The following is a 13,215-nucleotide window of genomic DNA, read 5'->3' on the forward strand; positions in this document are numbered from 1 at the left end:
CCCTCCCCAGAGGGACACGTGGGGTGAGATAGGGAAGGGGAACTGGCTGGGAGTGTGGAGACCTGAGGTGATTTGCAGCAAAGCTCTCAACCTATCTGAATCTTCATTTCTTCATCTGCAAAATGAGGGGGATGTTCTGATCTCTAGGGCTTTTTGCAACTCTCAAATTCTGCAAGTCTGAGGTTCCGTGACTACTGTGTTGACGCCTGATTGCTTCTGCAGGTGCGACTGACAGTTTGTGCCCCCACGTGGGTGGAGGGCAGGTGCCAGTTCTCCTGCGTCTCTTCAGCACCCTCCTCCCCCAGAGCACCCCTCCGTTCTTTTCCTGGAAACCCCTTAAAGTTCCCCGGGTATGCCGCTGTCCCCCAGCCCCTCTTCTGCGCCCCACTCGGGGCGCCTGCAGGAAGCCAAAACTCGGCCCGGTACCCGGACCCTCGCAGGCCACACTTATCCTGGGAATGGCCTGGACGGGCGGCTGGCCCGGGTGAAGGATCTTTAGCCCTACCCCTGCTGCTCCAGTAGCGCCTGCTTACAGCAACCCCAGCCCCCGCCCGGAGCCCAGAGCTGCTTGGGGAGGGTAGGCCCGGAAGACTGAGCGCCAGAGGCCGGGGGGCCCCGGGTCCGGGGGTCGAGGCTCTGTGATGGCAGCGAGAGAGGGCGAGGCGAGCAGGTTTGTGTGTCTCCGCAAGCTGCTGGATCCCTCAGCCGGGGTCCCTTCCTTTCCCTAGCTTCCTCTGCGACAGCCTGACCTACACCCCGTCCTGCCACCTCCGGGCCGCATCTCGCGGGGGTCGCCTCGGCCGCGCTCCGGGACGGCGCCCTTGCCCCGGGCGGGCAGGAAGCCTGGGCCCCCGCCCGCTCCGCCAGGCCCCCGCGGCCCGGGGACTTTGGAGCCGAGGAGGAAGCGCGCCGGGGCGGGGAGGGGGGGTGTGTCGGGAGGCGGCGGCGGCGGCGGCGGCCGGGTTTTATAATCCGCAGAGCGGGCGCAGCGCGGGAGAGGGGGCAGCGCCGCGCACCGCGCTATGGGGGCCGCGTCGGGCCGCCCCAGGCCCGGGCCGCCGCCGCCGCTCCTGCCGCTGCTGCTGCTGCTGCTGTGGCCGCCGCCGCCGGCCGCCCCGGCGCTCGACCCCGGGCTGCAGCCGGGAAACTTTTCCGCCGACGAGGCCGGGGCGCAGCTCTTCGCGCAGAGCTACAACTCCAGCGCCGAGCAGGTGCTGTTCCTGAGCACGGCCGCCAGCTGGGCGCACGACACCAACATCACCGAGGAGAACGCGCAGCTCCAGGTGGGCGCCCGGGCCCGGGGCGTGGGGTGGCGCCGGGGCGGCCAATCGCAGGCCTGCGGCGACGGGGCGCGGGGAGTCACCGCCCCGGCCGCGGCCCGGGCCCCTGAACGGTGGAGACAGCCCCCCTCCCATCATGACAGGCGGCAGATGGGCGGCACAGTACTGGGCGCACAGTCCGTGTCTAATGCATGAATCGAAGGGATGGGGCTGCCTCCTCCGAGACCCGGTGCCCCTCTCCCTGGATGGTATTGCCAGGGGTGTCATCGGAACACCCAAAGCCTTCCCTGAGGGCACCTGCTCTGCTCTGGGACCCCCTCTCTGGCCCCTGCCCCGGGGACGGTGTGGCTGTCTCTGTTCATCCTTGTGCAGCCGCCCTGCCTTCTCCCTGCCTCTCTTGTCACTGGAGGGACCGGGGGAGGGGTCTCCTCAGGAGGAGGGGTCTGAGAGCCTCCCCTGGCTGGCCTTCACCTGACCTGGGCCCTCCCTGTGCTCTCCGGTGCCCTCCTGGTGCCACAGGAGGAAGCAGCCCTGCTCAACCAGGAGTTCTCAGTAGCCTGGGGCCAGAAGGCCAAGGAGCTGTACCAGCCCATCTTGCAAAACTTCACTGACCCACAGCTGCGCAAGATCATTGAAGCGGTGTGCACCCTGGGCTCTGCCAACCTGCCCCTGACCAAGCGGCAACAAGTGTGTTCAGAGGGCTTGATGGGGGGCAGGGGGAGGGGGCAGCGGCTCCTTGCCTGGGCTCCCCCACTGCGGGGGTGGGGGTAGTGATGACAGCGGCCTCGCAGGGAGGGACCCACCTGGGGGCATGTTTGGGCCCTGGCTTCAGAGGAAGCATAGAATGGCTTCCTGAAGCCTTGATTTTCCTGGGAGATGGGGTGGGGAGTTACTGTACATGAAAGCAAATACTGTGAGGCAGAAAGCAACATTAGAGAGTAAAAGATGGAACAGGGGACTCCGAAACTTCTTCAGAGGCCAGTTTGGTTTATTGACTTCCTTGGAAAGGCTGAGGACTGAGGAAGGGACCAAAGCCAGAGAATGACAGGGGTAAGGTGGTGGCCGAGCCGGGACTTGAACCCGGATCCCTGACTCCTGGGGCACATGTTTTCACCTCCACAGGCTGCTCCACGGGCCTGGGAGTCTGTGGTGCCCTGAGTGCCACTGAGTGGCCTTGTCTGAACCTCATCCCCTTTCAGCCTCTTTTTCCTCTTCCCGAAAGGAGATGGGAGCAGCCGGATGACCTCTGGAGGCCCTCCATCACTAACGTTTTCTCAACTCTGACTCCCTAGTACAACTCCCTGCTGACCAACATGAGCAGAATCTACTCCACAGCCAAGGTCTGCTTCCCCAACAAGACTGCCACCTGCTGGTCCCTGGACCCAGGTACTGCCCTGCCCTCACTGCTGGACTTTCCCAGCCCTTCCCCATCACCCTGCCCCCCAGAGGACAGCGTGTTTGTGTGAAGGCCGCAGGGGGAGTGGGCACGCCCGAAAGAGTTGGCATCGCTTTCCAACCGGGGCTAGGCTGTGCGGATACCCCACGCCCCTGCTTCTCCTAGCAAACTGACTTCAGTACTTCTCTCCCCTGGTACCCCCCACCCCACCCCCTGTGTGCCTTGGCCCCTTGCATCTCTAGTCCTTCCTCTTGACTGCCACTTTCCCCTTTTGTGGGTCCTCCCACTCTCCCCAGGGGCCCCTCCTGATTTCCCCCCACACCCTCCTGCCCTCTCCCCTCCCCCTCATCTACTAGACAGCCTTGAGCTCAGCCACTCCACCCAAGGGCTTGGTCCCCCTGGATATTCTCTTCCTGTGTCAACTGCCTTAGACCATCGGCTCCCTGGGGAGTCAGGGCCCTGCCCAGGCGTTTGCCTTGTATAGCTCCCGGCCCCAGCCTGCCCAGCTTGTAGGCTGACCTTGGCCCTGGGGTTCGGTTGTGTTGAGAGTGATGGTGGCGGTGGCGAGGACGAATGTGGTGCATGGTGAGGGCTGAGCGGGCCCCGCGGACTTCTACACTCACGTCGTGGCCCTGCCGGCCTCTCTCAGAGCTCACCGACATCCTGGCTTCCTCGCGGAGCTACACCATGCTGCTCTTTGCCTGGGAGGGTTGGCACGATGCCTCGGGCATCCCACTGAAGCCCCTGTACCAGGACTTCACGGCCCTCAGCAACGAGGCCTACAGGCCGGATGGTGAGCTCCCCACTCCCGCCCAGGACCGGCACCCCTCACGCAGGTGCAGCCCTTCCCAGCCTGCCAGGCACCCTCCTGTCACTGCCTCCTCTGAGCCACAGCCCCTGCAGTGGACAGGGCTGTTGCTGTTAGGATTCCCGTACACTGGCCGGAAGAGGTTAGGGACCTGGCCAAGGTCCCGCGGAGCAGATGGCGGAAGTAGGCCTTGAACCGCTGTGCTGTCCACCGTGCCGCTATCCTGCCCACCCGCCGTCCCTTCCTGCCTGACCCTCCTGGCTCTGCTCCCCAGTCCCTAGCACTCATCTTTGCCTCTGGGGTGCTCCAGGATCTGTTTAGCTAAAGCTTGAAGTAGCCCCTGGTTCCCAAAGCTGGAGAGTGGCCCCACCCCACCCCCAAGCCACCCCTTCCAGCCAGCCGCCCCTCCCCAGGCCTGGAGGTATGGCTGGGAGGTGGTACCAGGACCTCGGGCCTGAGCTGCCCCTCCCCTGGTCCTGCCAGGCTTCCCGGACACGGGGGCCTACTGGCGCTCCTGGTACGACTCGCCCACCTTTGAGAAGGACCTGGAGCGCCTCTACCACCAGTTGGAGCCCCTCTACCTGAACCTCCATGCCTATGTCCGCCGCGCGCTGCACCGCCGGTACGGGGACACATACATCAACCTCCGGGGACCCATCCCCGCCCACCTGCTGGGTAAGACCCGACCTTGCCTCCAGGCATGTCCCAGGGAAGCCCAGGGGCAGGAGTCCAGGGTAAGGGAAGGCACTCGCTGTCCTCCTCTGTCCCGTTTGGGGCGCACCTCACTGTCCCATTCCACACGCACGGGCCGGTCGCCATTTCCGTCGTTATTATTCTTACTTTACAGATGGGGACCCTGAGGCTTAGGGTGTGTAAGGGACTTGTGGAGGTCGGAGAGATAGCACAAGGCCGAGCCAGGATGCACAGTGAAGGCTTTTGGACCCGGGGCCCAGGGAGCAGGACTGTGTCCTGGTTTGTGCTGGGTCAGAGGGCACCCACGGCACTGCCTGGGCTCGCGCTGCCCAGCCCCGGAGCTGGAGCACCCCAGGGAATGGGGGGTCAGGTTCCGAGGGAGGGTCCTGCCACCTAGGTGGCTGGCCCCCAGGCTCAGGGCCCCAGAGCCCAGCTGTGGGGGCCACAGGCGCTGGCTGGGCGGGGAGCCAAGCTGTTTGGTCCCCCTCCTCCATCTAGGAAACATGTGGGCCCAGAGCTGGGAAAACCTGTACGACATGGTGGTGCCTTTTCCCGACAAGCCCAACCTTGATGTCACCAGCACCATGGTGCAGAAGGTGAGGGGATGTGGGTCCCGGTGGGGCATCGAGGGGGGATCAGAGCTAGCAAGAGGGCAGAGTGGGGGCACATGAAGGAGCGGCAGCCCCGGGTGTCCACACAGCAGCCCAGGAGAGATGAGCTGGGGCCTGTCACCCCTGGTGAAGTGTGAGCCGCAGTCCACCTGCGTTCAGCTGCTGGGGTCGGGAAAAAGCCCTGCCTCTGGGAAGGGAGGCCACCTGGCAGATATGCCCTTCCAGGGGGCTGACCTGGGTGAGGGACCCCAGACTCCTCCCGGGCAGCCAGAGTGGACCCCTGGCCTCGGGGCCCTGACCTGTGCCCACCCACCCCCAGGGCTGGAACGCTACCCACATGTTCCGGGTGGCAGAGGAGTTCTTCACCTCCCTGGGGCTGTCGCCCATGCCCCCCGAGTTCTGGGCAGAGTCAATGCTGGAGAAACCGAGTGACAGGCGGGAGGTGGTATGCCACGCCTCTGCCTGGGACTTCTACAACAGGAAGGACTTCAGGTCTGGCCACCGAAGGGGGCTTCTGGGACTCCTAAGGGCAGAGCAGCCCAGAGCACAGAGAAGCTGGTCCCCGGGCCCACCCCACCTAGCCCCAGCGCCCACTCGGGTGCTGGGTCTATCCCAGGGCTATAAGGTGTGAAAGCCATCAGGCTGCCTTCCCCTGCAGCCTCAACAGGTGGTCAGCTCCGAACCTTGGGATGGAGGGCAAAGGCCAGAGAGGTGGTGGGTTGGGGACAGGGTAAAGAGCCCCAGAGAAGGCCCTCCTTGGTCCTGTCCCTCCCCAGCACTCCCACCCAGTCCCTGCCCTGCCCTGCCCTGCCCTTCACTGTCAGCCTTTCCCCACCCCAGGATCAAGCAGTGCACGCGGGTCACCATGGACCAGCTGTCCACTGTGCACCACGAGATGGGCCACGTGCAGTACTACCTGCAGTACAAGGACCAACCCGTCTCCCTCCGCCAAGGTGCCAACCCTGGCTTCCACGAGGCCATTGGCGATGTACTGGCGCTCTCTGTCTCCACTCCAGCACATCTGCACAAAATCGGCCTGCTGGACAATGTCACCAATGACGTGGGTATGGGGGTGGGGCAGGGGTGAGGGGAACCCAGCTCAGCCCCACCCAAACCCCACTCCATTGCCCGCCCAGCCAGGCTCCACTCGTCCCACTCAGATCTCCCCTTCTCCAGGCAGGATTTAGGATCCACCTTGGGCCTCACAGCCCACCCTGAGCCCCACCTCAACATTCCCTGGGGTCCTCTTCCAAGCAGAGCCCCAAGGTCTCAAAAGCCAGACTCGCCTTCCCTTTGTCTGCCCAGCCTCACCCACTGTCTCCTGCCCAGAACTACCCTAGCCTACTGGACTCCCTTCTCCCTCTGATCTCTCTCTTCTCATCTCCGTCAGAAAGTGACATCAACTATCTGCTAAAAATGGCACTGGAAAAAATTGCCTTCCTGCCCTTTGGCTACTTGGTGGACCAGTGGCGCTGGGGGGTCTTCAGTGGGCGCACCTCCCCTTCCCGCTACAACTCCGACTGGTGGCATCTTCGGTGAGTAAAGAGGATCAAGAAGGGCCTAATCCCAGGTGGTCCTCCCCACCATCCTGGGCCACCAGGAGGCCTCCCTAATCAGTGATTTGCCTCTCCTTTTACCCACCGTGTTCTTCTTTCCTGCCTAAAACTTGCTCTTCCAGGAATTCTCCAGGTCACCAGGATGGGAAAGGGCTGGCCAGCGGGAATGCCTGCTAAGCAGCCTTTTCTGCGAAAGCTCAACCTGTCCAACCCATGTGCACCTGGGTGCCAGATAGACCTCTAGTCATAAGACAATTTAACCATCCTCTTCTAGGACCAAGTATCAGGGGGTCTGTCCCCCAATTGTCCGAAATGAAACCCACTTTGATGCTGGAGCTAAGTTTCATGTCCCCAGCGCAACACCATACATCAGGTAGGGCTGCCCCCGCCCAGCTTCCCCTCCCCCAGTACTGTGACACCTTCCTTCCCTCTCCCCCTCCCCCTAAGGCCCTGCAGCCCCCGCCCCAAGGCTCGTCCCTACACTCTTCCTGACCTCCTCCCAGGGGCCTGGAATCGGGATGGGCCTCTCTCCTCTCTCCTGAGCTGCTTGGTTCCCTTGTGCCCCAACACAGCCCCTGCTTTGGCCTCTGCCCTGTTGGAAATCTAGATGGTACCTGGAAGGACCCCCTCTTCATGGTCTCCCCCCATCTCCCCTAACGTGCACCCTGTGCCTGCAGGTACTTTGTGAGTTTTATCCTGCAGTTCCAGTTCCATAAAGCCCTGTGCAAGGAGGCAGGCCACCAGGGCCCACTGCACCAGTGTGACATCTACCAGTCCACGAAGGCAGGGGCCAAGCTCCGGTGTGTTATGGGAAGGGGGCTGAGTGGGGGGCGGTGGGCAAGGCGGGCCAGGGCTGTGCCTGGAAGGCAGCTGGCTGCTCTGGGCTGACCACTGGGCTGGGCTGGGCTGAGGCAGGGTGCAGCCTCCTTTCCTTCCTCCCTCCCTCCCTCCTCCTTCCTTCCTTTCTCTCATCAGATATTTATTAAGTCGTCCTCCTGGCTGCCACAGGCGAGGCAAATGTCCCCTGCCACCCTCCCAGAGGTCCTAGGCCCCAGGGCATTGTAGCCACTGTTCTTTCAGTTCCGTGAGGGTGGAAAGGAGGGTAGAAGTGGCCAGGGAGGAGGCAGGTGAGCCCGGTGGGCAGGGGAGCCCACAGCAGACAGCAGGCTGAGTACTGTGCCCTCGCTGCCCGCCCTGCCTGGCAGGGAGATGCTGCAGGTGGGCTCCTCACAGCCCTGGCAGGAGGTGCTGAAGGCCATGGTCGGCTCGGACACCCTGGATGCCCAGCCGCTGCTCGACTACTTCCAGCCGGTCAGCAAGTGGCTCCAGGAGCAGAACCAGCAGAGCGGCGAGGTTCTGGGCTGGCCAGAGTATCAGTGGCACCCGCCGGTGCCCAACAATTACCCGGAAGGCATCGGTGAGGCCCCGAGCGACGGTGGGACAGGGCACTGAGGCGGGCCCTCCCCTCCGGACTCTGGGCCCCGGCCCCAGGCTCCCTTCAACTTGCCTCTGGGCCCTGCTGGCCTGCGCTGGGGGGCCGGGTAACCCCCCACCCCAGCCCTGGCCCATCAGTAGGACCCTGGAGTGGGGATGGGCATGTGCTTTCCCAAGCGTCCTAGAGAGGGCGTGCCCCGGTCTGAGGGCCAGGCCGGGTGGCCAGATGCTCTCTGTGAGGTCACACTGCAGGCTCTGCTCTTATTGGCCAGGACCCGGGAGCCGCAGGGCTCTGCTCTCCTGCGGCCATGGGCCAAGGTTGGGCTCCTCCGGGCCTGCCCAGCCTCCTCCTCCTGCTGCTCTGCTGCCGGCAGCCCCTGCTGGTGCCCGGCCTGGGGACAGCCAGCCTGGGGACAGCCAGCCTGGGGACAACCGGCCTGGGGACAACTGGCCTGGGGACAACCGGCCAGGGGACAACTGGCCAGAGGATTATCAGTCAGGGGACAACTGACCAGGGGATGACCGGCCGGGCGACAATCGGCCAGACATCAGCCCTCCAGGCAACAACCATCCAGACCACCAAGAGCCCAAGTGGGCCGAGGCGGGGAAAGGGGGTGGGAGGGGTGGGGGTGGGGGCGGCAGGGGCTGGGGGTTCCCGGGAGGGGGGCAGAGCCAAGGCAGGTGGCAACCGGGGAGGGAAGGGGAGGCTGGCCTGTTTCCGTCCCCTCTACCCCATAGACCTGGTGACCGATGAGGCTGAGGCCGAGAAGTTCGTGGCGGAATATGACCTGACAGCCCAGGTGGTGTGGAATGAATACTCCGAGGCCAACTGGAACTACAACACCAACGTCACTGCCGAGGGCAGCAAGGTTCTGGTAGGCGCGCTGCCCACCCCGCAACGCACGTGCCCACCCCCTGCACACACATGTGCACTCGCACGCGTGCATGCACACCCAGAGGAGCTCCTTCGCTCGGGGACCCAAACGCTGAAGCAGCAGAGAAGCTGGGCAGGAGGCGCAGACGCCAATGGGGGCAGCAGGGCTGAGGGTGGTGGAGGGACTGTCAGAATTTCTGAAAAATCCAAATGAGATATTTAAAGCAGTCCTCAATTTCCCATTTGGATGGGCGAATATATTCAAAGCCCGGAGAGTTTTTCTTTCCTTCATTATCAATCCCTTATTAGTAATAGAATAATCTATGCATATTCAAGGGATGCTAAAGCCTCTTTTTGAGAGCTTGAAAGGCTGTGTGCCACCCACGTCTCCTGTCCAGCCTCATTCTCAGCCACGCGGCTGAGGCACCGTGGTGCGGCCAGCCCAGCCACAAGTCCTTACTGTTCTAACCACGGAAAAGTAACTTTTCTTGAAGACCAGCTGTGCGCTGAGCGGTGCTCCTTTGTGCCTTTCATCTGTTGCCTCATTTACTACTCCACATCCTTGCAAACTCAGTGGTCTTATTCCTAGTTACAGAGAGGACCCTGAGGCTTGGAGACGGGGGTCACGGAGCTGGGAGCAGCCCCTTCATTCCCGACAGCCTTTCCGCCACGCGGTGGGCTTCCCCGCCCCCAGCCCCGCCAGGGTATGTCTCACTCAGCCCTCAGCATCTGTCGAGGGACACCTGCTGCGTTTCAGATATTATCAGGCAGTCCAGGTGTGGGGGTGCCCCAGGCAAAGGTGGCACCTCCCTGGTCCCCTTGGCTCCCCTCAAGGCCTCTCCGTAGTGTCCTGGGCCTCATGACACCTTCCCCCTGTGCCCTCAGCTGCAGAAGAATATGCTGTTAGCAAACCACACCTTGAAGTTTGGCACCCGGGCCAGACAGTTTGATGTGACCCACTTCCAGAATGCCACCATCAAGCGGGTCATAAAGAAGATTCAGGACCTTGAGCGGGTGGCGCTCCCCCCCCAGGACCTGGAGGAGGTGTGTGGCCTGGCGGGGAGCAGGACAGTGGGAAGCAGAGGGCCTGAGGTCAGGACCAGGTCCTAGCTTGGGAGTGAGCCTGTCCCGGGTCTGGTTCCATGCTGCTTCCTCTCCTTCCATGCATCGTGGCTTGCCATCTGCCCAGCCAACAGACAGCTCCAGAATTACTGAGAAGGTGGCAGCATCCAGGTCTTCTGGATGGGGCCTGGGGGCAGAGCAGGCAGCGGAGGGAACAGCTCATTGTCTCTTCTTCCTCCCGCAGTTCAACAAGATCCTGTTGGACATGGAAACCACTTACGTCATGTCCACCGTGTGCTATGACAATGGCACCTGTCTACATGAGCCTGGTGAGAATGTGCATGGCGGAATGAGAGGGGGGGAGCTGGGGGGGTTGAGGGTGGGACAAGGGACCTGGGAGGGGTTGAGGGGCTGAGAAGACTGGGGTGAGACTGGGACTCTTGGGGGAGGTTGAGGGGATGCAGGGCAGGGGTGATTGGTAGAGGGCTAGGTGATTGGGGGATGGGGGAGGCCTGGGGGAGGCTGGGGGGACTGTGGGGACTAGGTGGACTGGAGGGTGGGGAGTCTGGGGGAGGTTGCAGAGGTTGGGGGAGCTGGGGATTTGGGGGGAAGCAGTGGAGGGCTGTGGGGAAGGCTAGGGGTCTAAGAAGTCTAGGGAGAAGTCTTAGGAGGGGGCTGGAAGGGTCTAGTGGCGACTGGGGCTAGGGTAGTATTAGGGGCACTGGCAGATGAAGGGGGAAGTAGGTTCAGCCCAGGAAATTCGCTCTCCTCTTCTCCAGCAGTGCGGCTTCTCTGTCACTGCTTAGATCCGGCACCTCCCTGGCCCTTGGCCCTAAATCACAGCCCTTCCCTTGGCTCTGCCCGCCCTGCCCCTTGAGTGCCCTCCAGGGCGTCCCCCTCTCTTGCCTGCTCCTCCCATCAGCCACACCTCTTTGCCCCTCTGAGCCTTGCGTTCTCAGCCCTGAATTCCAAGCGCTCGAGCTCCCAGGTAGGGATGGCCCAGGGGGTGGAAGCACCTGCCCCCGTCTTCCCCACCTTCTCTGGCTTTCTCTACCCCCTACTCCTCACCCCCCTGCCCCCAACATATGACTGAGAAGGAAACAGAAGCTCAGGCAGGATGAGTCCCAGGCCGGTGGAAGCCCCAGCCTAGACCCTGCTGGTTCCCTCCTGCTGGATGCAGGGAGGCGGCCCGGCCCCCCGCACCCTCCCTGCCTCCCCCACTGGCTGGCCCTCCTCCCCCTCCCCCCTTGGACAGAACTACCCCCAAACACGCCGACTCCCCTGCTCCCGCCTTCCTGCAGTAGGAGAACTAGAGGCGTAAACATTCTTTCTTGAGGACTCTCCACCCAGAAATGGTCTTTTCCTGGCCCCCAGTTCAACTCCCACATTAGAACAATGACAAGTAGAAAGGGAAACGGAAAATAAACAGGAGAGAGAAGCAGTTTGCCTGGGACCGGGTTTGGCCTGCAGGTTGTGTACGTGGCTACGCACGCACAATGTCGGGGGAGGTGTATGCACACACGGGGACGTGTGTGTGCAAGCGCATGGGAGGTATGTGTGTGTGCACGGGGAGGTGTGTGTGTGCATGGAGAGGTGTGTGTGTGCATGGGGAGGTGTGTGTGTGCATGGAGAGGTGTGTATGTGCATGGAGAGGTGTGTTGCACGGGGAGGTGTGTATGTGCATGGAAGGTGTGTGTGCACGGGGAAGTGTGTGTGTGCACATGCGTGTCATGAGAGGCACCTCCACAGGATTCTGGTGCTCAGGCCCCCTCACCAGCCAGACCCCTAGTCCAGGGCCCACCCTCAGGTCACCGATGTGAAATGCTCAAATCCTTGCTCAACAAAAATTAATTTGAAAGCGCATTCTCTGTGAAAAATGAATAGCCATCACATGGCATGGTCCGGAATAGTGTGAGAGAGTTTAAGTCCAGGGCAGGGCTGGGTGGGAGGGGCAGCCAGCCCTGTGGCCTGTGTGCAGCTTGGGGGCCCTGCGCCACCCTCCCCCCAGCCCCAGAAGTAGGCACTAACTCTGTTATCACACACACGCAGTAAGTGGCTTTGGCCGGACACAGACCCAGGATTTCTGGCATCCCAATGATGTTTGGATAATTCTTTATCCTTTACAGTTTTCACTGCTGTTTTTTTTATTTTTGTTGTTCAGTTCAGTCCAATAACAAAGAATAGCCCAGGGCCAGCTGTGGGGGAAGACACAGAGGTGATCCAGGTGCAGCCCTGCTCAGCGACCTCACACCTCTGGTTGATCTGCACCCCCCTCCACTCCCCCACCCATTTTACAGGTGGGGAAGGAGTGGTCCGGTGGCCTTGCAGGGTAATTAGATGGTCTGTGGAAGGATGACCACAAGAACTCGGGTCTTTTGACCTCCAAACCATTTCATCCCACTGAGCCCCAAGCCATGTCTCGAGTTTGAAATGTGGAGCCTTCGGTTTGTAGCCCAGCTCTCGTGCTTTCTAGCTGGGGACCCAGCTGCATTACGCATGGCTCATATGGAGATGTGGACAGGCCCGGGCCTGCCAGGGTTGTGGAAACCCTGCTGCAGATGGTGGCTCCCTACCTCTCTCCCGTTTCACTGGATTTGTTGCCTGTAGAGTCACTTCCCATGATTGGGCCAATTTTATCCCAGCTTGGAATTGTACGACTCGGTTCATTTTACAAGGAGGTGGGAAGTGAGCACACGGCTGGAAACTCAAGCCATTCACTCTCTGCACTCCCCACCCCATCCCAGAACTGTCAAAGCTGATGTCCACTTCCCGGAATTATGAAGAACTCTTATGGGCGTGGAAGGGCTGGAGAGACAAGGCGGGGAGAACCATCCTCCCTTTTTTCCCTAAATATGTGGAGTTCATAAACAAAGCTGCCAAGCTCAATGGTGAGTCCCTTCTGATGACACTGCCGGCTCTCTGCTGCCCCAGGTCCCCTGATGCCCCTCTGAGGCCTGGAGAAAGGAAGGTCGCTCAGGAGGCAGGGAGGGGTTCTGAGAATGGCAGGTGTTCAGAGAACCTGGCTGTGTCCCCTCTGCAGGCTACAAAGACGCAGGGGACTCGTGGAAAGCTGTGTACGAGACACCGTCGCTGGAGCAGGACCTGGAGCAGCTCTTCCAGGAGGTGCAGCCGCTGTACCTGAACCTGCACGCCTACGTACGCCGTGCCCTGTTCCGCCACTACGGGCCCCAGTACATCAACCTGGAGGGTCCCATCCCCGCTCATCTGTTGGGTGAGGGCACCCACGGGGCCCTGAGGAGGGAGTGAAGACTCCGGGACAGGAAGCAATATACTGAGGGTGGCCTGGGGGTCCAGGGGGCAAAGGCAGAGCTGGGGGTTAGAGCTCAGCCCTGGTGCTGGCGAATGAGGAACAGTGAGGCACTTCTTGCTCTCTCTCTCTCTCTCTCTATCAGTTCACATTTCATCTCCCTTGGATACAAAAGGATCTCTGCTCCGAATAATATTTCTCAGCCTTTCCATTCATTTTCTGAATAGCTTCCT

At 61.7% G+C, this 13,215-nt stretch overlaps 1 protein-coding gene across 7 annotated transcripts in view; it reads left to right on the forward strand.

Annotated features, from left to right (window-relative positions):
• The first annotated feature begins 1,016 nt into the window (after positions 1 to 1,016).
• Positions 1,017 to 13,215, forward strand: part of ACE (angiotensin I converting enzyme) — a 45,701-nt gene continuing 33,502 nt past the window's right edge. For 4 of the 7 annotated variants that reach the window (XM_077163531.1, XM_077163532.1, XM_077163530.1 and 1 more), the window contains exons 1-17: positions 1,023 to 1,283; positions 1,800 to 1,967; positions 2,573 to 2,666; positions 3,326 to 3,469; positions 3,968 to 4,159; positions 4,676 to 4,773; positions 5,108 to 5,280; positions 5,629 to 5,852; positions 6,179 to 6,323; positions 6,619 to 6,717; positions 7,022 to 7,144; positions 7,550 to 7,761; positions 8,517 to 8,653; positions 9,538 to 9,696; positions 9,959 to 10,043; positions 12,459 to 12,602; positions 12,755 to 12,946. In XM_077163531.1, coding sequence (XP_077019646.1) covers positions 1,023 to 1,283; positions 1,800 to 1,967; positions 2,573 to 2,666; positions 3,326 to 3,469; positions 3,968 to 4,159; positions 4,676 to 4,773; positions 5,108 to 5,280; positions 5,629 to 5,852; positions 6,179 to 6,323; positions 6,619 to 6,717; positions 7,022 to 7,144; positions 7,550 to 7,761; positions 8,517 to 8,653; positions 9,538 to 9,696; positions 9,959 to 10,043; positions 12,459 to 12,602; positions 12,755 to 12,946 — 2,650 coding nt within the window. Of the gene's footprint in view, positions 1,284 to 1,799; positions 1,968 to 2,572; positions 2,667 to 3,325; positions 3,470 to 3,967; positions 4,160 to 4,675; positions 4,774 to 5,107; positions 5,281 to 5,628; positions 5,853 to 6,178; positions 6,324 to 6,618; positions 6,718 to 7,021; positions 7,145 to 7,549; positions 7,762 to 7,799; positions 8,370 to 8,516; positions 8,654 to 9,537; positions 9,697 to 9,958; positions 10,044 to 12,458; positions 12,603 to 12,754; positions 12,947 to 13,215 lie in introns of those variants that run through there. The other 3 variants (XM_077163533.1, XM_077163534.1, XM_077163536.1) reach the window with 3 other exon arrangements.

Source organism: Tamandua tetradactyla, chromosome 6 (genome assembly GCF_023851605.1).
Source record: "Tamandua tetradactyla isolate mTamTet1 chromosome 6, mTamTet1.pri, whole genome shotgun sequence".
In the NCBI taxonomy this organism is placed as follows: Eukaryota; Metazoa; Chordata; class Mammalia; order Pilosa; family Myrmecophagidae; genus Tamandua; species Tamandua tetradactyla.